Source organism: Barbatula barbatula (assembly GCF_947034865.1).
Source record: "Barbatula barbatula genome assembly, chromosome: 11".
In the NCBI taxonomy this organism is placed as follows: Eukaryota; Metazoa; Chordata; class Actinopteri; order Cypriniformes; family Nemacheilidae; genus Barbatula; species Barbatula barbatula.
Window position 1 is genome coordinate 16,415,530 of NC_136774.1, and position 21,263 is coordinate 16,436,792.

The 21,263-nt window shown below is 37.3% G+C and overlaps 4 protein-coding genes across 13 annotated transcripts in view; 2 read left to right on the plus strand and 2 right to left on the minus strand.

Moving 5' to 3' along the window:
- nol4la (nucleolar protein 4-like a) overlaps positions 1-4,514 on the plus strand; it is a gene marked incomplete at its 5' end in the record, with an annotated part of 34,681 nt that extends 30,167 nt beyond the window's left edge. Inside the window, one exon of the mRNA XM_079468510.1 lies at positions 126-4,514. Within this exon, the coding sequence (XP_079324636.1) occupies positions 126-346 (221 nt within the window). The 3' untranslated portion in view covers positions 347-4,514. The remainder of the gene's footprint in view (positions 1-125) is intronic.
- A 640-nt stretch (positions 4,515-5,154) lies between these two features.
- ptk6a (PTK6 protein tyrosine kinase 6a) lies at positions 5,155-9,374 on the plus strand. Its single transcript, XM_079468465.1, has 8 exons — positions 5,155-5,593; positions 5,786-5,907; positions 6,133-6,299; positions 6,686-6,854; positions 7,200-7,358; positions 7,508-7,689; positions 7,772-7,925; positions 8,033-9,374. The coding sequence occupies exons 1-8, from the start codon at positions 5,226-5,228 to the stop codon at positions 8,299-8,301; spliced, it is 1,590 nt and encodes a 529-aa protein (XP_079324591.1). The 5' UTR covers positions 5,155-5,225; the 3' UTR covers positions 8,302-9,374.
- A 1,568-nt stretch (positions 9,375-10,942) lies between these two features.
- Positions 10,943-13,418, minus strand: ppdpfa (pancreatic progenitor cell differentiation and proliferation factor a). Its single transcript, XM_079468466.1, has 5 exons — positions 13,163-13,418; positions 11,817-11,921; positions 11,595-11,672; positions 11,424-11,511; positions 10,943-11,338 (listed from the first exon to the last, which is right to left on the minus strand). The coding sequence occupies exons 2-5, from the start codon at positions 11,869-11,871 to the stop codon at positions 11,215-11,217; spliced, it is 345 nt and encodes a 114-aa protein (XP_079324592.1). The 5' UTR covers positions 11,872-11,921; positions 13,163-13,418; the 3' UTR covers positions 10,943-11,214.
- Positions 13,419-13,760: 342 nt separating this feature from the next.
- Positions 13,761-21,020, minus strand: tpd52l2a (tpd52 like 2a). Of its 10 annotated transcripts, XM_079466729.1 has the most exons (10): positions 20,794-20,973; positions 20,229-20,326; positions 19,465-19,613; positions 19,190-19,249; positions 18,255-18,302; positions 16,849-16,950; positions 15,756-15,773; positions 15,546-15,590; positions 15,166-15,214; positions 13,807-14,992 (listed from the first exon to the last, which is right to left on the minus strand). In XM_079466729.1, the coding sequence occupies exons 1-10, from the start codon at positions 20,810-20,812 to the stop codon at positions 14,930-14,932; spliced, it is 651 nt and encodes a 216-aa protein (XP_079322855.1). In that variant the 5' UTR covers positions 20,813-20,973; the 3' UTR covers positions 13,807-14,929. The 10 variants fall into 10 exon arrangements, with proteins under 10 accessions (XP_079322860.1, XP_079322855.1, XP_079322858.1 ...); XM_079466732.1 differs by lacking the exon at positions 19,190-19,249 and having other exon boundaries at positions 20,794-21,020; XM_079466735.1 differs by lacking the exon at positions 15,166-15,214.
- Positions 21,021-21,263: the final 243 nt, after the last annotated feature.

Here is a 21,263-nt window from a genome sequence, read left to right on the forward strand (position 1 = left end):
TGAATCTCACAGATCACTTGCTTTGAAAGTTTTTGTTGTTGTTTTCCTCATTGTTGTACTATATTCTGTAGATCTACTAAACATTGACATATAGATTAATAAATATCATTTTTTTGTTGTCTTAGGTCCCACTGATCTCAGCATGAAATCTTTGGCATCCAACAGCACTTCCTCCTCCAGTTCAAACAGTCATGGTCAAGGAGGAGGAGGCGGGGGAGCATCCGCCCAGCTCAGCCCGCCTGAAGTCACGGCTGTTCGGCAACTTATCGCAGGTTACCGCGAGTCAGCAGCCTTCCTTCTTCGCTCGGCAGATGAACTGGAGAACCTCATACTGCAGCAGAACTGAGAACTGCACACGGTCTGGTGCTGTCTGCCTGTCTTTTTCTCATACACATCAATGCACACAAACAAACATGCACATATATAAATTCATTGACTAGAAAGATACATGTAGCTATGTGCACTTACACAGATACAGTACAAACACCTTAAACCCGGTGGGAGCCATGGTACATTTAATGTTCATAATTATAACTTTCAGCTCTTGCCATTACCCATCAGCCCAAACTATGTCTATGCTAAAGTCTCCTCTTTTTTCTCCCATGGCCATCAGAGGTTTATGTTCAAAATAGTGTCTTTGTCAAATTTCCTTATCCCTTGAGACCTTTCTGAAGGGCTGAGATGACTTTTTGAGCATTGTTTTATGATCAGAGAATGCAACACATAGCAAGGCATGTCTTGCACAGAGCACAATCCTGCAGTTAGTGCTTTCAGCAAAAAGCCTGAGGGACAGTCCACCACAGCAAGCTGAAACCATTCATCTTCAAGAAACATTCTCTGTACTACAAACCCGTGATGTCATTTCATGCCTAAAGTTCTTTGTGGGCAAAAAACACCATATCAAATGTATGATCTCCTCTATGTCTTATTGAGCTACAAAAGTTTCTTTGACCAATGAGCCAAAATTTACACACCTCAGTTATTTAAGTTTTTCTGTTATCATAAATATAACCATGCTGCAACCTTGATCCAGATTTAACCAGCCATTTAGAAACAGAACAGATCCAAGAGAGAGGGTTTTTTCTTCTATCAGTTTAATGCATATGAGGTTTGGGGAGAAGATGCAATGTAGATGATAATCGTTATAATGTGTTACTATCTGAAAATGTATCATTTTCAATTATAAACACATAACATTTTTTGTACATATATAAATATATATTCCTTACCCATATATAGGAATTTCCATTCAAGCTTACACATGCACATTCTAAAGTCTACTTAAAAACAATGATTGGTTATAGCTACAGGGGAGGAAATTCTCTTGGTTGGGAATGGTGCACTGTCAGACATTATGCAAATGAAGCTGTGCTGAGAGGAACGCTTCAAACCCTTTCCTACAAGCTCTATTGCCTTGGCAACCCTCCATGCTCAGCACATCAGTGAACTGTAGGAAAATGTTTCACAGACGGAGGAAAACATGCGTGACATCAACCTGCCGAAATGGAAGGACTTGTTGACATAAATTAGATAAAGAAAAATATACACAGAGGACTGCATTTCTCATGATGTACTGCATTGCAAATACATTTAGGTTGTGAATGCTGCTCTTCTTTTCTAACCTCATGACTGAGACACTTTCATCTTTCACGGGGACCAATCCATACGGAGGGACATCTGCACACATACTGTACTGTATACGCATAGTGAGTTTGAAATAATTCCACTCAAATAAATTTGAGTGGAAGAAACAAATTATTGACAGGAAGGAGTATGTCATCATGTCCTTTCTGTCAAGACAGCTATATTGAATTGGCACACTTTTGGCAGCGATCGGTGGACTGGGACAGGAACACCCACATAGAGGTGCGCTTGCGAGTTTGCATTTGGTTTTGCCAGCCATTTTTTCACGTTCACAAACGCCATCTTTAAAAAACTGTATTACAAAAAAGCAAAAGACAATCCTGAAGAATTATGACTTGATCCCTCGTAAAACTGCATAACGTTGTATGAGATCTCACTCCGACTCTCTAGCCTTTAGCAGAGTAACAGGGCCTTCAGGTGTTAACTCTTGTAGCCATAGCTTGACCCGTGTTCTTGCTCTTCAACATGTTTATGCGGAACAGCGTTTTTCTCTTTTGAGCTGTAAAACATTTCTTTTTTTGGATTGCCAGTATATTTCTGCTGTCTTACCATTGCATTTGCTGTTACTGTTATTTTTATTTTTTATTTATATTGTGCGACACTGAAGAGGATCAGTGTTGCAAGTCTCAATATTCCAAATGAAAACAGTGCATCTCAGATGGGTCTCTGAGCGGCTGAATTTGACATCCATCTGGAGAGAAAAGAAGCTCTAAGTTGCCTCACACAACTTGGTTTTGATATGTGGCTATGAAGCCTGTTATTACCTCTAACATAGATACATTGATGAAAATATCAAATGATATGTGCAGGATCATTAGGAATTTATATGTTAAACTTTATAAATTATTCAGATTGGTGAAAAACATGGTAGCACTTTACAATCCGCAAAGGGAAAAGTACGCAGAAGGAGTCAAATGAGACGGAGCCTTAAAACCATCTCCATGATTTTAAATTATAAAATGCAGCTAATCGTTCGCAAGCCATAATCTCCTTTCTTCATTTCTTCTGAGTCGTGATTATTTGCTGAAATGTTTGAGTGGATATTTAATATTTAAGAAGATAATAGTAAACAGATCTAATGCCTTTGTTTAAGTTATTTATCACACCCCCCCTTTTATGCCACAGATTAAAAAAATGTGAGCTGCTCTGGATACTGGCCATCAAGCAAAATACTTCAGGGCTTATTCTAAGGTAAACAGTTTTTGCAGGAAAACAAACAGTTTGAAAGTACAAAGATTGTACTAGGCCCTAAATAGTTTTTTCAGCTTTTTTTCTACCTTTTTGTTCCTAAATGACATTTGTGTATTAAGATTCTTACATTCCATTAAAGGGCGTAGGCTATAAGAGCTCTGACATCTGAGGTGGTGAACACAACACATTCAACAGAAAAAAACAGAAAATAAAAAAAATGCTACAACCTTTTATTTTTCTATTCGGTGCAGCTACAATCTGCATTCAGATGTGGTAACAACCATTGCCTGTGATATATTTTAATTTTGTGGTGCTTTGTAATATTATTATTATTATGGTATTTTCTTTGTTTTTACTCCTGTACTTACTAGAAACTGTAGGCAGAGGCTCAGTTTCTCTTTGTATACCAATGTGAAGCTTTGTATGATTTCTTTCTCGTTCTTGACTCAGTGGAAGTGTGTGATGTTTACATGTACAGAATTTAAGATTTTCTTTGTTGCTGCATTTTTTGTTGTTGTTGTTGTTGGTTTTGTTCGTCCTGGTAAAACTCCCGCCTCTTGTCCTGTTTGACCGTGATTTTTACTTTAGCTAGGGTCAGATCTGAAGGGAGGGTAACCTTTTGGGAAAATCTTAACTTATACCACAGTAAAGGCCTTTGCACACTTTTGTATTGGATTGCAGTCACACTCTCACAATAGACATGTGATTTTTCATTTATAGCCTATGTCATGCTTTAATCAATGCAAATGTGTTTTGATTTGTTTATCAGGGTAAAAACACTGTCAATCGATACCTTGGTTGTTTTTCCACATCCAAAGCAAACCATCTTCTGTGTAAGGGCCTTTAAATGTGATTGCCACTATTGATGGTAGATGCTGAAGAAGAAAGAGAGAGGAGGGACTTCTCATCAGCACAAAGTGCACCACTAATTCTCTTCCCCACAAATGTGGGATTTAAAAGCCCCATATAAGAATTCCTTTAGTTATTTATACTTTCTCTGCTGTTGTAGAAACAGTGAAAATCCTCTTGATGTGATGTCATTTTCATTGGGAATATAAAGAAGGGGACATTTTGTTTTGGAATGGGGGGTTCTTAAGCAGATCACTCCCGACTCATGTTGACATGTGCTCTTTGGCCTCAGAGAGTCAGAAAGCCATTCCTCTTACACTGTTTGTATGTTTGGGGAACACGCAAACCTCAGGAAGCCTTTGGATCTGTGTTACTTTTTTTTACCAGATCTGTATGTCTTTGCTGACGAGTCGTCCCTCTCTCCAATATCAACCCAGTTATATTGGATTGCTATGTATGTGTTTTGTTTGTTTGTTAATTTTTTATATATTTATTGTGATTTAAAAGTGAATCTTCTCCAGTAAATGTGGCTGAATATTTGAAATCTTTAGAAAAGTGTTGATAAACATAAATATATATATATAAATGTGTGTGAAACGACTAAAATATGGAGAATATTGCAGATGAAAATAATTTTGTTTGTTTAATGTACACAAAGAAAAAAGCACAGGTGGGTGATTTTCCTGCCTTTTACATATCACTTTGCTGAGAGACTCGTTCGAAGACATTTTAAAATGTTCGTTGTGTTGTCATCGCTGTGATACGAGAAAGCACCTGCAACCTGAGTTGGTCTTTCCTCCAGAGGTGTCTGAATAAAATCTGTGAACTGAAATCATACTGCAGTCTGAGTTTCTTTCATGATCACAGTATTTTTGGCGTTGAGCTGCTAAGAAATCTGTGGCGTGTGGAATTTGCCTACATGAAATGTCTTTTTGAATATCTCACTTTTTTATTGTAGACTAGAGAACAATTTTAATTTAACAGAGAGAGACTTTGAAAATATGTATTTGAATGAGATCCAGTTATGTCTGTTGTTTCAGTAACTCAATTTTACCAAGATATTTTTCTCCCTTGAACAGCAATATGATGCAGTAAAACTCATATTTAATCTCATCAAATAAAGTGAAGGGTTTTGACGGGTTCCTAAAATATTAGTTTTCTTTTTATTATGGCATATAGGTGTTCTAATAAAATTTTTAAACACTATATATATATATATATATATATATATATATACATAAATATATGGACACACTTGTCCATTTTAATTATTGTATAGTCACACCTAAGTTTAGTAATCAAATGTAAAAATGTTCATAGATGCACACCCCTTTACTGCTGGACTTAATTGTTAACATAGGACATAAACAGTGCGTATAGCTCTCCAAAATACATGACACTGTCTCAAAGCCTAGTGTGCTGCCTTCCTAGAGAGCATTATTTTAAAGAATTCTGATGTTGTGAAACGCAGCCTTTGCTCCACCCTGTTTTACATTGTTTCCTTTCTCACTTTGTGCTTGAAACTCATTTAGCTTAATGAAATGTCCAGGAACGGGTGCTGTTCGTGCCCCAATTTTCAGGCGCTGCATAACATATTCAATTGGAAAGTTGATAAAGAGAAGAAAATTATCACAGAACCGCGAGAAAATGACGACCATCCCATGGAAACCGACTTTAAACCTCCGGCTCCGGTGAGCGAGTTCGATGAAGAGATCTACAAGGCCATGTGGCCCTTCCAGGCTCGAGCGGAGGAAGAACTGTCCTTCCAGGAGGGAGAGCTGTTCCGCATCTGCAGGCGCTCGGGTGCCTGGTGGAAAGCCGTTAAACTCAGCGCAGACGGAACCGTGAAAGCCGAAGGATTCGTTCCTCACAATTACCTGGCGAGAAGAGAGACGGTGAAAGAGCAACCGTGAGTTGATGCAGTGTTACGAATCTAACCTGTGCGCAACATCACTTAACTGCAAACTCTTTCTAAACTACGTTGTTTGTATACACCCTACTGAAAAGAAAACACTAGAAAGCAACACAGAATGTATAGTTTTCAATAGTTTTAATGGGAATTGTTTTATAGTATTTGTAACTCTTTATTATTGTGTTTTAGTTGGTATTTTGGGACGCTGAACCGCTTTGAGACCCATAGTTTGCTTTTGGCTCCAGGTAATGGAATAGGATCTTTCCTTGTGAGACACAGTGAGAAAGACAAAATAGGATGTGTATTATCCGGTAAGTCAGAACGATTGTAGTGTGCTAAGATTTCTTTACTTACCATTATTGATATTTATCAGACAAATAATAAGGCACAATATTTGGGCAAAGATTGTTACAATAAAAATGTAAGTATTTTACCCAGTCCTTTATCCAAGCTCATGTGGTGTACATCAGGTGCATGACAAAAATATCTTAACAAACCTGTCCTGCATCTGTTGTGTTTCTGTCCCAATCTGTCAGTTATTATGACTGACAGGGAAGTGATACACTTCAGGGTTCATAAAGACGACAAAGGGAATTTCTATTTGGATCAAAGTCAAATGTTTGCGAGCCTGGAGAAGCTGGTGGAGCACTACAGCAACCATTCTCTGGATTCTGCTGTCCATCTCACAAAGCCCTGCCTAAAAGTATGTGAGATTATATGCTCAGAAAGGAAAAAAATGGATAAAAGCGTCTACTAAATGACTAGATGTACATGTAAATATGTTAGGTTCGAGATTCTTATACAAGTGCTGTTTAAGAGAGCTGAGATACGGGAAAACCTACCTCAAGAAAGCATCTGTGATATGAGGAACAAGACCATCGAATTAATGTTAGGTCTGTTTCATGACTCAACTGACAAGTATATCTTCACATGTGAGGAATTTGTTGTGGTAGAAACCACAATACAAACAATTAACAATTAAAAAAATACAACAACGTACACTGTATATATACTTATGTACACATGTGCATCTTTTGCATCTTTTTCTTATTGTATTTCCTTGTCCTAAGTTTCTCTTTGTTTTCAAAGCCTGAGCCAGAACCACAAGATCTTTCCCATGAAACGGTAGATGATTGGGAATTACCAAAGGAAGAGTTTACTCTGGAAGAGGAGCTTGGTAAAGGATTCTTCGCTGATGTTTACCGTGGAAAGTGGAAAGGCATAGTCAATGTGGCCATTAAGATCCTGAAGAATAATGGTAGGCTTGCTGCATGAATTTAGTTTTATTACCTTTAATTTTTATTAATTTGTTTCACCGTGAGAAATGTGCAGATACAAATGCAGTCACACTGCATTACATTCAGAAGTAAAACTATTAAAATCACTTCAATTATGCTTGTTCATGTAAATCTCTCACTTTGAAATAAAATGATTCATAATCTAAATTTTACTGATCATTTACTGTTTGAAATACCTACATATTTTTTACTGCTTGGGAATGTAAGAAATGCTGTGTTTCTTGTTCTGCGACTATGAGCTGAAGGAATGAGAGCACAGGTTCCTGTCTCGCCTGATCTGATATTCTGTCTTTTATCCCCTCAAGACTCTATGAATCAGAAGGAATTCCTGATGGAGACTAAAATCTTAAAAAAACTCAGGCACAGACATCTGATCACACTGTTTGCTGTTTGTACAAGCTCCGCCCCTTTCTACATCATAACGGAGCTTATGGAAAAGGGCAACCTGCTCAATTTTCTAAGAGGTCTTATACCTTTCAATCCACATTCATGTATTATAAAATGTAAATTTCGCTAATTTTACATATTAAAACTGTTACTTAAAACTTAAAAAGAAACCATATCTAAACATGCATGTAACCTAAGCATTGTTTTCATTTTTTAATGCATGCAGGACAGGAGGGGAGGAACCTTGACTCACAGACACTGACGGAAATGGCGAGCCAGGTGGCTGATGGAATGGCGTTCCTTGAGGCACAAAACAGTATTCACAGAGACCTGGCAGCCCGAAATGTTCTAGTGGGACAGAACTACATTTGTAAAGTGGCCGACTTTGGGTTAGCACGAATCATCAAGGTAAGGATTACAGTACCTTCTAAGTGATTAAATAGTTTATTAATAACATTTTATGGGATCATTTGTTGATCTTGTTTTACAGGAGCCGATTTACACATCTGAGGATAAGAAAATACCATATAAATGGTGTGCACCTGAAGCTATCACTCACGGAAGATTCTCCAACAAATCTGATGTCTGGTCGTTTGGAATTCTTCTATATGAAATGTTCTCGTATGGTGGCATTCCATATCCAAGTATGTACCTCACGCATATTTAAATTGCATGTGTAAAGATTAAATGCGTTTTTTTTTATAAATTGGTCAGGTGAAGGTGCATCCACTCTCTATTTGTGTTTCTACAGGTTACTCAAACCACCAGGTATTTAATCTGATCTGCTCGGGGTACATAATGCCTGCGCCTGATCGGTGCCCGCCACGCATTTACAACATAATGCAGACGTGTTGGAACATCTCACCAGATGAAAGGCTAGATTTCAGTGAGCTGAAAGACCACCTCATGAACACCTGCCCACAATACATGGAAAGGACCTCTGACATCTGCAATGACATGTCTGATCCAGCAGGGGACAGTAATGATACAGATGAGTGCAATTCTGTGGAAATGTGCTGAGGATGATTTACACATCTGTATTTGGTTTATGTACTTGTGGCAACAGTCTTGTCAATAAGCTTTGTAAAATGTATAACACGTAGAATGTGAAAATATGTATGCACTAGAACATTTTGAGTAAGAAAGGGCTGGAACTATTCTATAAAAATATGTTTAAAAAAACCCTCTTCATTTTAAGTTAAGTAAAATAAGACTAAAAAGAAACAAAAATATTTAAAGGGATCATCATAAATAAGAATAAAGCTGTGTTTCGCTATGGGAACATTATTCCTGAACATAGTGTACCAGGGCAGGGTGTGTGACCACAGTAGGTTTCACAATCTCTTGCTTAAGTAGATCTTGCAATCTTGTAACATTTCGTCCTAGCCTGCATAGATTAATTGCCGATTCATAAATACATACACATATATCTCCACACATGTGCAGTTTGTACCCATTGCAATAATGCAATATGACTTGCGTCCCATACACAGCATGAATGAAGTGGGTGTATGGGGAGCAGAAATAGAATCAACACTGGACATGCTTGACCAGATCTCATTGGAAAATATACAAGTTGCTCATGATGAGTGTCCCATCATGGTCTCTTCTGCAAGTTGACTGGCTGGAATTACTCCTAGCAGGAATTTGGGCACCTTACGTAGTCTGCAAACAGACACCCGATGATTCAAACCAAAGAAGAGCCAAAAGTGATTTGCTATTATGGGTAAGACTAAGACCTCATCCCGATGTCTGCTTCTAAATAAGGCATGTGCTTTTATTCATTTATTTGGTCTCGTTTTAAAATACGGTCCCATTAGTTTATGCATTAGTTGATGATCAACTTACAACCAGCATATATTTGGACTTATCTTATTAGTCACTATTTATCTTTGTTAATGTTAGTTAATGCAAACAGGATATATTTTATTTGCCAAAACGTATAACTGTTTTTAGAAAGTTTATAAGTGTATTATTACTTATTTTGTGCACAATTTGAAATACAATTAGCCGATGTGAATGTATAGGTATTCAAACCTGATCTGAATAACCAGGAACAGCTCACTCAGACAAAAATAAACAGAACGACTCAGAACAATTCCAAGAACATGTTCACCTTTGTACAGAGTAACCTTGTTGTTCAGGAGAGACTGGAGCTCTGGTTCAAAGAGCTGGTTCTGTCGGTCTGGTTCATAGAAAATAGTTTGTGGGAGATTCCACAGTCCAAACCAACAGACTGAGGCAGGTGCCAGTTTTAGCACGTGTCTCTCTTTGGAAACAACTTGTGAGGGAAGTCTATGACCCCAAAATATCTAGACGAAAGGTCGAGTAATGGAAACCTTAAAAGTTTGACCTAAATATGATCCGTTTTTATTCATTCAGGAACAGCCATGAGTCTTTTGAAGCGGGTTGTCTACTATGGTTTTCCACAAGATAATGTATTGTTAAAATAATATTTAATTAGTAGATCTTAAGTAGCGCGCCATTTTTTTTAAAATTCATTTGGAAAAACGTTGAGCAAAAGATTTAAGCAGACTTACGTGTTAAACAAATGTGTGCAAAGACTTGACATAAAACTTAAGTTAATCAAACTTGTCAAGTAAAAATAATTACACAATAATTAAGTAAATATTACAAATTGTTATTTTTCAAAGTGTGTGTAAATCCTACCTGTTGTTTTAAGTAAATTTACTTTTATTTTTTGTGGCCACCTTTGCAAAAACATTTTGAGTAAATTGACTTACTTTTTCTCTTTGAAGTAAATGAACATAATTGACATAACGTTTTAAAGTAAATCCACAAATTTAAATTTGTCAAGTAAAAAAACTTGACACAAAAGTTAAGTATACAAGTTGTTGTTTTTACAGTGCAGAGTCATATTATTGTTCATATAACATTGAACAGAAAAAAGCCATATGACAGGTTTTTGAAAAGATGAGATTGCAGTTTAGGTTATTTTTTGAAGGACTTCATCTTTGGTGATATACAGCAGGTTATCTGGTTTAGCTTGGGAACAAACTGTCCTTATAAGTATTGACTCAATAGTGTGCACATATGAAATGCAGGTCATGGCTTTAGGAAAGGAAACACAGCAGTTTTATTTATATCAAAGAATCTGCTTGATAATCATCACTATTTCTATGATTAGCAACAGGATCAGCAGTGACTACCCTTCACAAGATGACTAGGCAAAAGTACTATCCTTCCTTTTATTTACAGCTAATTCCTTCTTATTGTCCAGATGAGCATGTCAGGATTTTTTATTTGGCTGGTTTGTAAAGGATTATTTTAGTACAAGACTTGAATTTCTTTATTGGGTTCTTTCTTTGTGTACAAAAAAATACATCCATTGGCAGCAGGTTGCGTTATATAAACCGTATTAGTGTGCCCTGTTTTAATCACTTCAAAGCCTGTTTAATTCCAAATGTCTTGAGCATAGCTGGCTGACAGGATCTCTTGTAAAAGGGCAGAGTCAGTTTCCGGATATAGTTTAGTACTAATCCATATACAGTAACCAGCCGTTCCTCTTTTAACATGACCTAATTTATTCCAAAGGAACTGCATATCTTAATTTAATTTGTTTCACACAAACTTCAAATCATGTGTAACTACATTATATAGGAGAAATTGAAATAACATCACATCTTGACATCACACCGTATTGTGGGCTGCAGTCAGTCATTTATTGATATATTGCAAATAAACAATTACACCCCATAATACAATGGGTATACACTAAAACTCTCCTGTTAAAAGCAGTTTTGGCTTTTAGATTAACAGCTTTGATTTGGTCATAAATAACAAACAGCATTTAAACATGAAAATAAAGCATTCAGTTTTTACAAAATAAAAAAACGGAGCCTCCGTCGCCAAAGTCTGCCCATGGTGACTCCAGGATGAGGCGAAGGGTGTGGCATTGGATTGGGGGGGGGTTTACGAAGGAAGGGGAGATCCAGGCTCTTTCCCAGAGTCACTGCTTTCGCTCATTTTTCTTTTCATCACAATCTCTCGGGCAACGCAGGTCACCTGGCCATTTGTTACAGTGTAGGTACCAGCCCTGTGCCAATCAAAACCAACAGACAATCTTATAAATGCACAGGACATGATTTCCAAATTAAACACAAATATGTTCTTTAACTTACTTCTGCTGGGATTCAAATCCGTTCGGTTGGTTCTGTTTCCCAAAGAAGAAGCTGCCCCACCAATGGCCAGAGTCCTGACGTGCTAGGCCTGCCGTTAGATACCACAATCAGACTTTCCTTTCATTCATACATTTTCCATTCCTTAGTTTATATATAAACATCTTCCGATACCTGGTGGGTGTGGAATGACCTCCCCCATGTACTCCGAACTGCCACAGGAACTGTTGCTTGATGTAGATCCAATGCGCCCTGCAAAGAAGCACAACAAAAATAGTTCATTCACTGCTTCATCAAATTATGCTTCTGACTTACTGAGAATATACAGCACAAGTGTTGTTTTTCTTTAAATGTATAATAATGTGAAACAGAATCAAATCTAAAAGTCGAACTCACTTCGGTAGTAGTCATGGGTGGCGACAAGTGAACCACTAGATGGAATTGCTGCCATTTTCCCGTCCTATAAATGTCAACCGTGTGGAAGATGGAAAGATGGAAGACCTGTAAAAAAAGTTCAGCAATGTTTCTGGGCAAGCCAAATCATGACCATGTGCATGAAACCAATGTGGCATTTTAACCCTATAGTGCAGTCTGGAAAACATCTCTGATGCCCAAACAATCTGTGCCGTATCTCATGACTGGCACCCAGGGTTTTAACCCTGCCAAGATCTCACACATGGTGCTGGCAATCAACATGCTGAAACATGCATATTATTCAGTGCACTCTGAGTCACATCGGACCGCATTAAGCGTGTGTATTTTTGGTACTGGTGACTGTGCAATAAAGCACAGAACAGTTTTAAATTTAAGTCATATCTGACACGTGAAAGAACCAGAGAAGGTTCTACTGAAACTGTGTACGACCATTTCTCCCTCACGATCTTTACTTTCCAGATAGTGATGTGATGATATTTCGGCAGCTGTCACTGCATAGAGCAGCATTACTCAGCTAGCACTGACATGTGCATGTATTTAGGCTCTCATTTCATTGCACACTTCATTCACGAGTTGAATGCCTGCACAACCCTGTTCTCCAATGAGGGACTGTAAGCAGCTACTTTAAACATTTAGGGGAAGACCAACCCAAATATGTCTGTGATATTCCATGCACACAACATTATAAGTGCAACTCTACCTTCAAGTGAAAAAAAAATGATTTAAAGGTAAGTGTACTGAACGAAAACCCACCGTAAAATACACTTTTAAATTTTTTTTTGTATCATATCAAATATGTTGTTTTTTCATTGTTTGCCATCACACCATATTAAACAAATTTGCGTATTAATCTGTCAACTACCCAGTTACAGCTTTAGAATTTGTGTGGTTTTTATGTTTAACAAGTTTACAGAGGGATTTACCACGTGACCAGTTAATGCCAATTTGTGTTATACACAAATACACACAATAACGATATCCACTAAAACCAAATAAACTCATGATACAGTAAAGGATTTCATACGAAAATACTCCGTAACAAATTTAACATGGTCTCACGTCACAGAAATACTTGTAAATTATAGCGATATTAATATTAAACAACCTGTCATACACTTAACTATATTTTTATTATAAACCATGTGTAATTTACCAAAGATGTCCGAGTGCAAAAACGAAATTATTCAAATGTAATAGATTTATATTATTTAATGTATAACGTTTTAATATTAGGCATATTTACGTTTATTTAAATGATAATCACATACAATAAATTACATTCTCATAAATGTGTGTTATTCACTTACTTTTTAAAGGTGGCGAGTGCTGTTGTTGGTAAAGCACGAGATGCAAAGTTTGGTCGAGTAAACGCTAGGCGACGGGGCCCATTTGTAGTTTGGTGTTTGGGTGAGAACCTCAAAGGTCCTTCGTTCTCGTCCGCTCCGGATAATACAGCCGCTTGGGCGCGTTGGGCTTTTTATTATCGGAGTGACGTCAGATACCTGTCCATCCTGGAGGGGGCGTGGCTTGGTTGCTAGCATGAGTTCGATGCGTGACTTGGTCGGTGGCATTTGGGTGGACGAAGTTGTTTGAACCCTGGCAGGACAACAGGGGCGTGACTTGTTCTCTTGGCACATTGTCAAAACAATAATGTCGTTCCGTAGATGAGGGTGGGGGGTTTCGACAGCTGTCACACACAAGGGCATTTAATCCACCCTTAACAAAACACAGTGCGCATTTTATCAAGGTCACTTTAGCAGATTGTTTTTGTTTCTTCACCAATAACACTAAAACGCCGGTAATGCAAGAATATTCAAGAAATTACAACACAATTTGGGGCGAGTGCATATGAAACTAAATGAAGACACCTACTATTCATTTTGTGTATTACAGTATGGATGAAGTGTGTGCTTGAAAAAACAGTCACTGTGTTGTTTTTCTTAATTTATTTGTCCTTGATAAACCCTTAACAGTCAAGCATTTTAGAGTCATAAAGCATCAATCATGATACAGTGTTTAGGTCACCGTTGTAACATTCATATTTTACAACATGTCAAGTACTCCCACCTGCACCAGTCAAATCAAAGAATCAAAACCAAAATAATAAACAGACCCAAAACAAGAGGGTTTCAATCACCTCCGAGTGACACTGACCTTAATCGCACCACAATATGAGGTTTGAAGCCTTACGAATCCACATACACCGATCTTGCATTTATGCTCTTTTTCAATTGCATGCATTCGCTTAGAAAATAAATAATTCAACCATTATCATGTCACCAAATGCCTCAACTGCGTTGTTACGAATGCACTCTATCTATGCATGACAGGACACTAAGAAATATAGGCAATCAAAAAGATAAAATCCAGTTCTTAATGTCAACCAAGAAATAGTAAATTGAACAGTTCAACTCAAGTTAAAAGCTTCTGAAGGATATTAGAGTAGCCAGAAGATGTGTTTAGCTTGCTTAATGAAAACATATTCACTCAATATCTTGTAACATTTTGTTGTTAGAAAACATCAGGTAGTTTTAGGATTATCATTTTGAAAATGGGAAATAGCTCAAATTAGACAAAACAACCCCTACGCGTGAATGATTTAGCACACACCTTCAAACATGAGAATCTGGTGCAGTAGCACCTTTAGCCCTGAGTAAAAGCATTTAATACGCAGGGTAATAACTAGTGCAGTACTATTGTAGAAAGCATGTAAAAATAATAAACAATTACGACGTAGCAGGATGAGAAATCTATATTGGAGCACATTCTAAGAGTTGTAGAAACATTTCACTAAACTAAACAGCTTTTAAAAAATTACATTTGAAGGTAATGTGGTGCATAGAGAAGAAAGCTTTCTTTCAATAGGCCTCCACCTTTTCCACATGCATATTTAAGAGGTTTTGTTTAACGGTTTGGCTACAACACCTTTACAAGGGTGAAAGTGAAACGCTCCTTTACATGTTGGCATCGGCGTATTAAAGCGTAATGTTCGGTTCGTACATTCATTTGATGTTAATGGAGTGAAATATGTCACACAGGGTTCACGGAGGTCAGTTGCTGGTTGTGCTTCTTGCTCAAAAGGGTGCGTTGTTGCTAGTCGGCGAGCTCTCTCCGTTTGATCGTCCCATTACTTTGTACTGTTGGGTACAAAACAGCAAAACACAGAGTTATACAGTTGAAACATAAACACACATTAAAATTATTATCAGTGCTACAGACACAGCTACTACATTAGCAAGGTCTGAATCAGAAAATGAAACAAATAGGAGTGAATATGAAAACAAAACCGAAAACAATGAAAAGGTTAAACCTTCATGTTTTCCACCTTGTCCTCAAAGGATTTAAAGCTTGGCGAGTTCCTGAGAAGATATTTTACAATTAATGACTAATCATGAAAGCTTGAGTTTCATTCAAGCTTGCTTTCCATGCAGAAAAAGACAGAGAAATGCCTGCATTATTATCATATCAAAAACCTTATAACATATTTGTCATGCAATGCATATTGTATCTAAAACACAATTTTATCCAGTGATAAGACTAGTTGCATTAAATACATATATTTCCAAGTGAATTCAAATTATTCTCATTAAGAATTGCCCACTGTATGACAACAGATTGAAGACAGAACGTTCAGACAGATAATAGTATTGATAGAAACTGAAAGAAGTGCTGCTGTGGCTGGTACTTTACCTCATAGCTGGCATACTTAAAGAGTGACGCATGGAAAGGTTACTACTGCAGAGAGCGGGTTGGAGAAGCATTAGCCAAGCAGGCAGCGTTAGACGAGCAGAGAAAGAGATTGTACAGCACAATGAACATCTTACTAGAGCATCAGAACAAAATATTCAAGTAAGAATACAAGCTTTACATTACAACAACATTCACAGTCAAACCTATTACCCAGAGTATGGTAGAGCCCTGAGGAGCCCGATCGCAGCATTGAGGGGAAAAAATACAGCAATAAACATAAGCAACACTTCAAAACTCCATCACCACATATTACTGATAAACTGTTGCTCTAGAAAGCATTTATACACTTAGGCCACACTCAAAAATGTATGAATGTATTTTACAAATACTTAAACTGGACCTGTGTGAACTTGAAGGGAACCAGTTAGTTGAAAGTAACAGCATAAATAAAAAAAATAGGTTATGTCTATTCTGTTAAATTTGTTCTAGTATCATTTGTTTGCGTTACAATCTGCAACTATTTAAAATCAATGGCATTCAGGCAATTTTAAGTGCGACAGTCGTTTACAAATATTTCAGAAATCACTATGTAAAGAGCACTAGAGTGTTAAATGCAAAAACATCAGAAATGTAAGAGACACACATTTGCAACAATGTTTGTTTGTTAGTTGGCACCAAGCAATGCAACTGGTAAGTTGGACACAAAATAAATAAACAGGCAAGATAATTTGAACATTCAAAGAAATAAACACCCTGTTCTCTTCCCTGTAAAATCTATCAGTGAACACCGACTACTTCACCTTTAATACAATCTGTTCCTTGACATGGTGTTCACAACAAACAGTTCTGAGCAAAACTAAACAGGGATCGAGGTTAGCCATCTGGAGATTTCCCATCACATTAAAACAACTACTGACAGTCACAGGCTGCTGGCTGTTAGTTCATGTCTAGTATTATGACTGCTGGGTAAAATATGTTTAAATGTGATTAAATATGACTGTTGTCACTTCTGCTTTGTCCAAGTTAAGAACAAGATTGTGTGGAATTCAGCATCATATAAAAACAGACCACTGTACATTTTGAAGAAACTCTCATTGTAAATCATTAATTGATGCACATTATTATTATAATAATAAAAACTACCGCATTTGTAATAATTCATTAAAATGTTAAAACTACTCTGAATGCCTCTGAAACAAGTTTTTGAGGAAATGATGTAGAGATGGACGAGAGCTTTGAAAGATGGGCTGTTGAAAGATGGGAGAGAAAGGGGTTAAATTGAATGCTGGAATGTGATGTTCACCTCATCTCTCCAAATCTGCTTCTGATGGCCGAGCCCATCGTGGAGAAGGCAGCTGATGTCATCTGACCTGCCTGAGAGAGAGTATCCTGAGTCCTCTTATAACTAAAAAAAGAAAGATTCTTGTCAGTTGTCAGATGCATTGTGAACATATGTGGAACATATTAACATTTTTGGTTTAAGGGTTGTAAAACGGAGATGCAACAAGTTGCAAAAACTTGTAAAAAAACATCATATTGTAATTAACCCCCGTCACGCCATGCAAGGAGTTTTCTACTAACTGGTTTCACAGGCGACTTTGAATCTTCTTTGGACACTGTTATTTGTATTAATGATGAGCTTGTGCAATAAATGCTGATGACCATTACAATTTCAAAAGAAAAATAAGTTCAGGACTATTATTGAAGAGCAGCAGCTAGAATACCAGATGCTACAGTCTGATCTTATGATGCCTGAATTAAATGCATATTCTCATCCTGATTTCACACATAACCAAAGCATACTGTTTACACCTACATACGCACAAGCATATAGATAAGCTCTTACTCTTTTCCAAAATACACATTCGCTCCTGCACACTCATGCATGACTAACCAAACAGTCACAGAGGTTCCCTAAGAGTGTTCACTAATGACCTTAATTATGGCTAAGCCACTGCAAAATCCCATCACGTGTTCTCCAAGTCACATGCAGGCACATGCCTGTAAACAAACCACATAACTTGCACAACCTGACCTTTCTACCATATGTATACAGACTCCGTGTCCTAGATCAAGCAGTATTGATATTATATCAGACACATGACGGGGGTGGGTGTTAGCTTAGCACCCAAGGATCTTGGTAACGGAAAAGACAGTTCCAAGAGCGGGAGAGATCACTGTGCCAACAAGGATGATATCTACAACCAATTTCTGCAACAGTTTTCAGCAGTTTAGTATCCTATTCTGCTGCAGTTTTTCATGCTCTTGCGATCTTTGTGATTATCGTCTGATCTTTTTGGTTGTTAAAAGAGGGAACTCTGCAGTAGTGTGATTGAGAACCCTGCCGTTCAGTTTCTTTGAGAGTAGTGAATCTTGAAATCAGTGGTGTTACAAGATTAAAGTCTTTGAATCTGTAGTCTTGCTTCTGTTGTGTTCTCAATCTGTATAATTGTTTGTTTAGGGACACCTCTCAAATGCAAGATCAAAAGCTTTAAAATGATGTATTATGTCTATTAAAATCTAAACTGTTTAAATAAATCTGACATTCAGCGAGCACATAATCATTCAGTGTTCAAAACTGACTCCTTACCATAACAGAAAAATTGTAATATTGATTTATAATTTGCGGTCAGATTTAGCTGAAAATGCATTACTAAATGTGACACTACATATTGTGAAAGATGTTAAACAATAAATGAACAAACTCACGTTTCAGAGCGGCTTATGTCCTCCAGTGTCGCCGAAGCTGTAAGGTATCTACAAACACACATTTTCACATAGTATAAATGTATTAACATACAAATATTTTATTTATATGGTGTGTATAATGGAAACATCAAATGAAGAAGACGAATCAATTATCATTTGACCATAAGCAGCATATCACTTCAAAAACAATTAGACTGGGAAGCTGACAGACTGCTTAAACAGGTCTGACCTCTTTCAAGTCTAAATACTCTGCATGCCTTCTGCTGTCATACAAACCAACCTAAAGTACACATGAGCTATTGTGTTAAACTCACGCATCATCATGACGTTTGTGTGTGTGTGTGTGTGTGTGATACCATTACTATGGACAGTTAATATTCTGAAAAACTATATTCTATATTCTTCTGGTAAAAGTGAATAATCTTCATGACTTTCTGCTTTATTTTATAAATGTACTTTAATATCTGATATCCCGTATTGTGTGAGATAAGATGTAGTTCTTTTTTCATCGCATCGCTTTATTCTATAGTACATCTGCATATGTGAGCAGGACAGTTCACTGTTGTGACATTTTGTGCTGCTAGTTTGTAACAAGGAGGAAGATTCAAGTGAAAACGTCTCAAAGCATCAAAAGTTAGCCAGCTTCATTCAATATAAACAGCACTTAGTGTAGTCATCACTGTAAAAATAAACTGATGAGAAAATTAAATTAAGGACAAATAGCCTCATTTGACAAGACACTAGCTACTGTCTCAATTGACAGCTGGCAAACTGACGACGGGGGAAAGGAAGTAGTGAAATGGTTTTCACAGTTGTTTAGGTGAGGATCAAGAAAAGGAAAACTAAGAATACCAGCGACAAGACGAAAGCAGGTCCACACACCTAGCAACTGAACATCACAAGACCAAGCAACAGGCGAAAGATAGAAAACTCACAAATTAGATGAGGTTACCCTACGATTCAAGTCTCCAACAGTTTGTGAGGTTCTCATATAACTAGAATCAGAAATATGGAAATGTATATATAGAAAAGGCCTCAGCTGAGATGCTGGTAAAAGAGTACCAAAGATAAGCCTTAGAAAAGACTCAGAATAATTTATGTGCATAATGTGAATACATCATATATTAAAATAGATACACTACAGAGAGATCCAGATACCTTATGTACAGTATTAGAACAGCATGAGATGTGACACAAAGGAAGTACTTACGCACTGGAGCACTGGACGTCGTGCCAGCCTTTGGTGATGTTCTGTTTGATTTCAGAGAGAGGGCTGATGCCAAGTCTGCGTTTGAGCTCTGTGGCGTGCCTCTCCTTAGCTGTCAGAACCTGCCTCAGTGTCTGAATCTCATCATCCACCTAACACACAAATATATGCAATATATAAGATATGTGTATACATATCCTATCGCTAACGGTCTCTAACGGTAATAAATTGTGTGTAGAATTATAATTGCGATTGAATAATCTGTAAATTAAGGATTTACATTTACATTTAGCAGACACTTTTATCCAAAGCGACTTACAAAGAGCAGCAATAATACAATAGGTGACATATCCTGGACTCTCTTTAATGCATTTGCTATGTTTGATCCGTTGATCTGTGTTCCTGGTTTTCATTATATTTTGTCAAACTTCATTATCATCATTGATCGACATTGCCATACAATTCTATCACATTTTTGTGGCAGTGAAAATTTGGGCTGGTTTTTGTTGGAGTTGGCGGGTTTTAGAGAGCCTTTGGGCTGGAAATTGTTCACCCAATCACTGGTCAAGTATTAGAAAGAAAAAAATATGGGCTTGACATGATCGAGTAAACTGTGGCAAAATCTAATACAAGCACACACCTTCCACAGCTATTCTGAATTTCAGACTTACACAATACTACATATAATCTTAGCAGCCGGTTGTGTGAGGGTGAGGTTTGTAGCTAAGGGTTTGTGTTTAAGGTGAAGGGAGTGCCGTGTGAGGTACCTTGGTGAGCTCCAGCTGCATTTCTTCTGCCTCCTCCTCTGTAAGGCCGGGTGGTAGAGTCTCTCCACTGGCTAAACCTGTAGATGTCATTGGCGAGTCTATACCACAAAATTAGAGGCACAAAATTCAGATGTGTAAAACAGGAATGACGTTGTTACTTGTTATGATTACTTAAGCAGAACGAAAAAAGACATAGCTAGGTGTTTGTTTTTTTTAGTCATATTTTACTTGTTGTTCTTCCACTATTTTGTACTTGTTGTTGTTCTTCTACTATAAGATATCCATGTAAAGTCAAAAATCAGCTGTTAGACACCAATACTGCCCTCACACACCCTTACATGTACCTGCAAGCGACGCCAACCGTGGAAGTAGGCTACACTCAATTCAAGCCACTTCTTAAACCTAAGCAAAAACATACTAAATTCCATTAATGGTTTGAGAGGTTTATTATACGATACTATTTTTATAATCTATTCTATTTGCACTGCTGTAAAGGCGCCACCCCCTCAGCTTTACTGCACCTGCTCCGAAATACACAATGCTCTTCTCACAAACCACTCCTCACCATTTCCAGAAGGGTCCATTTCTGCTGAAATGTGATCCTCCGCCACGTGTTTAAGTTCGTTAACAAATGTCACGGATTATAGTAAACTAAAATGAATGGATAAAAGAGAGCTGAATCTCGCTGACTTCGACAACATACACCAGCGCTTAAGCCAACGACGAGCATGAGCTTCCGGAGCGCGGAGGTGACGTCACCACGCTATGCGCTCGATAACTTTTATTTACTACAAAATAAATCCATGTACATTACTCAAATATAAACTGAAAATAAATAAATGCTGAAAGTTTTGGGATATTTTCATTCTAGTTGCTATTTAACTCCTATAAATATAAATACTGGGATATATACTTAAAATGCTTATCCAAAATTTTAAGTGATGCCAGTTTTTATACTTCGATTTCGATGTGCAATTTGTGCATTGTTGTGATGCGTCATGATTAAAAATAGAATCTTTATTATTTTGTTTATTT

What these genes read in the sequence shown, in the direction of transcription:
- ptk6a (XM_079468465.1), top strand. Translation starts at nt 5,226, where the DNA reads ATGTCCAGGAACGGGTGCTGTTCGTGCCCCAATTTTCAGGCGCTGCAT. An exon ending in CCTGCTCAATTTTCTAAGAG is followed by an intron (nt 7,359 to 7,507) that starts GTCTTATACCTT and finishes TAATGCATGCAG; the next exon opens with GACAGGAGGGGAGGAACCTT. An exon ending in TGGTGGCATTCCATATCCAA is followed by an intron (nt 7,926 to 8,032) that starts GTATGTACCTCA and finishes GTGTTTCTACAG; the next exon opens with GTTACTCAAACCACCAGGTA.
- tpd52l2a (XM_079466729.1), bottom strand. An exon ending in TTAAGTATGCCAGCTATGAG is followed by an intron (nt 15,215 to 15,545) that starts GTAAAGTACCAG and finishes ATATCTTCTCAG; the next exon opens with GAACTCGCCAAGCTTTAAAT. An exon ending in ACAAGGTGGAAAACATGAAG is followed by an intron (nt 14,993 to 15,165) that starts GTTTAACCTTTT and finishes TGTACCCAACAG; the next exon opens with TACAAAGTAATGGGACGATC.
- ppdpfa (XM_079468466.1), bottom strand. Translation starts at nt 11,871, where the DNA reads ATGGCAGCAATTCCATCTAGTGGTTCACTTGTCGCCACCCATGACTAC. An exon ending in GGTCATTCCACACCCACCAG is followed by an intron (nt 11,512 to 11,594) that starts GTATCGGAAGAT and finishes ATCTAACGGCAG; the next exon opens with GCCTAGCACGTCAGGACTCT. An exon ending in GGATTTGAATCCCAGCAGAA is followed by an intron (nt 11,339 to 11,423) that starts GTAAGTTAAAGA and finishes TGATTGGCACAG; the next exon opens with GGCTGGTACCTACACTGTAA.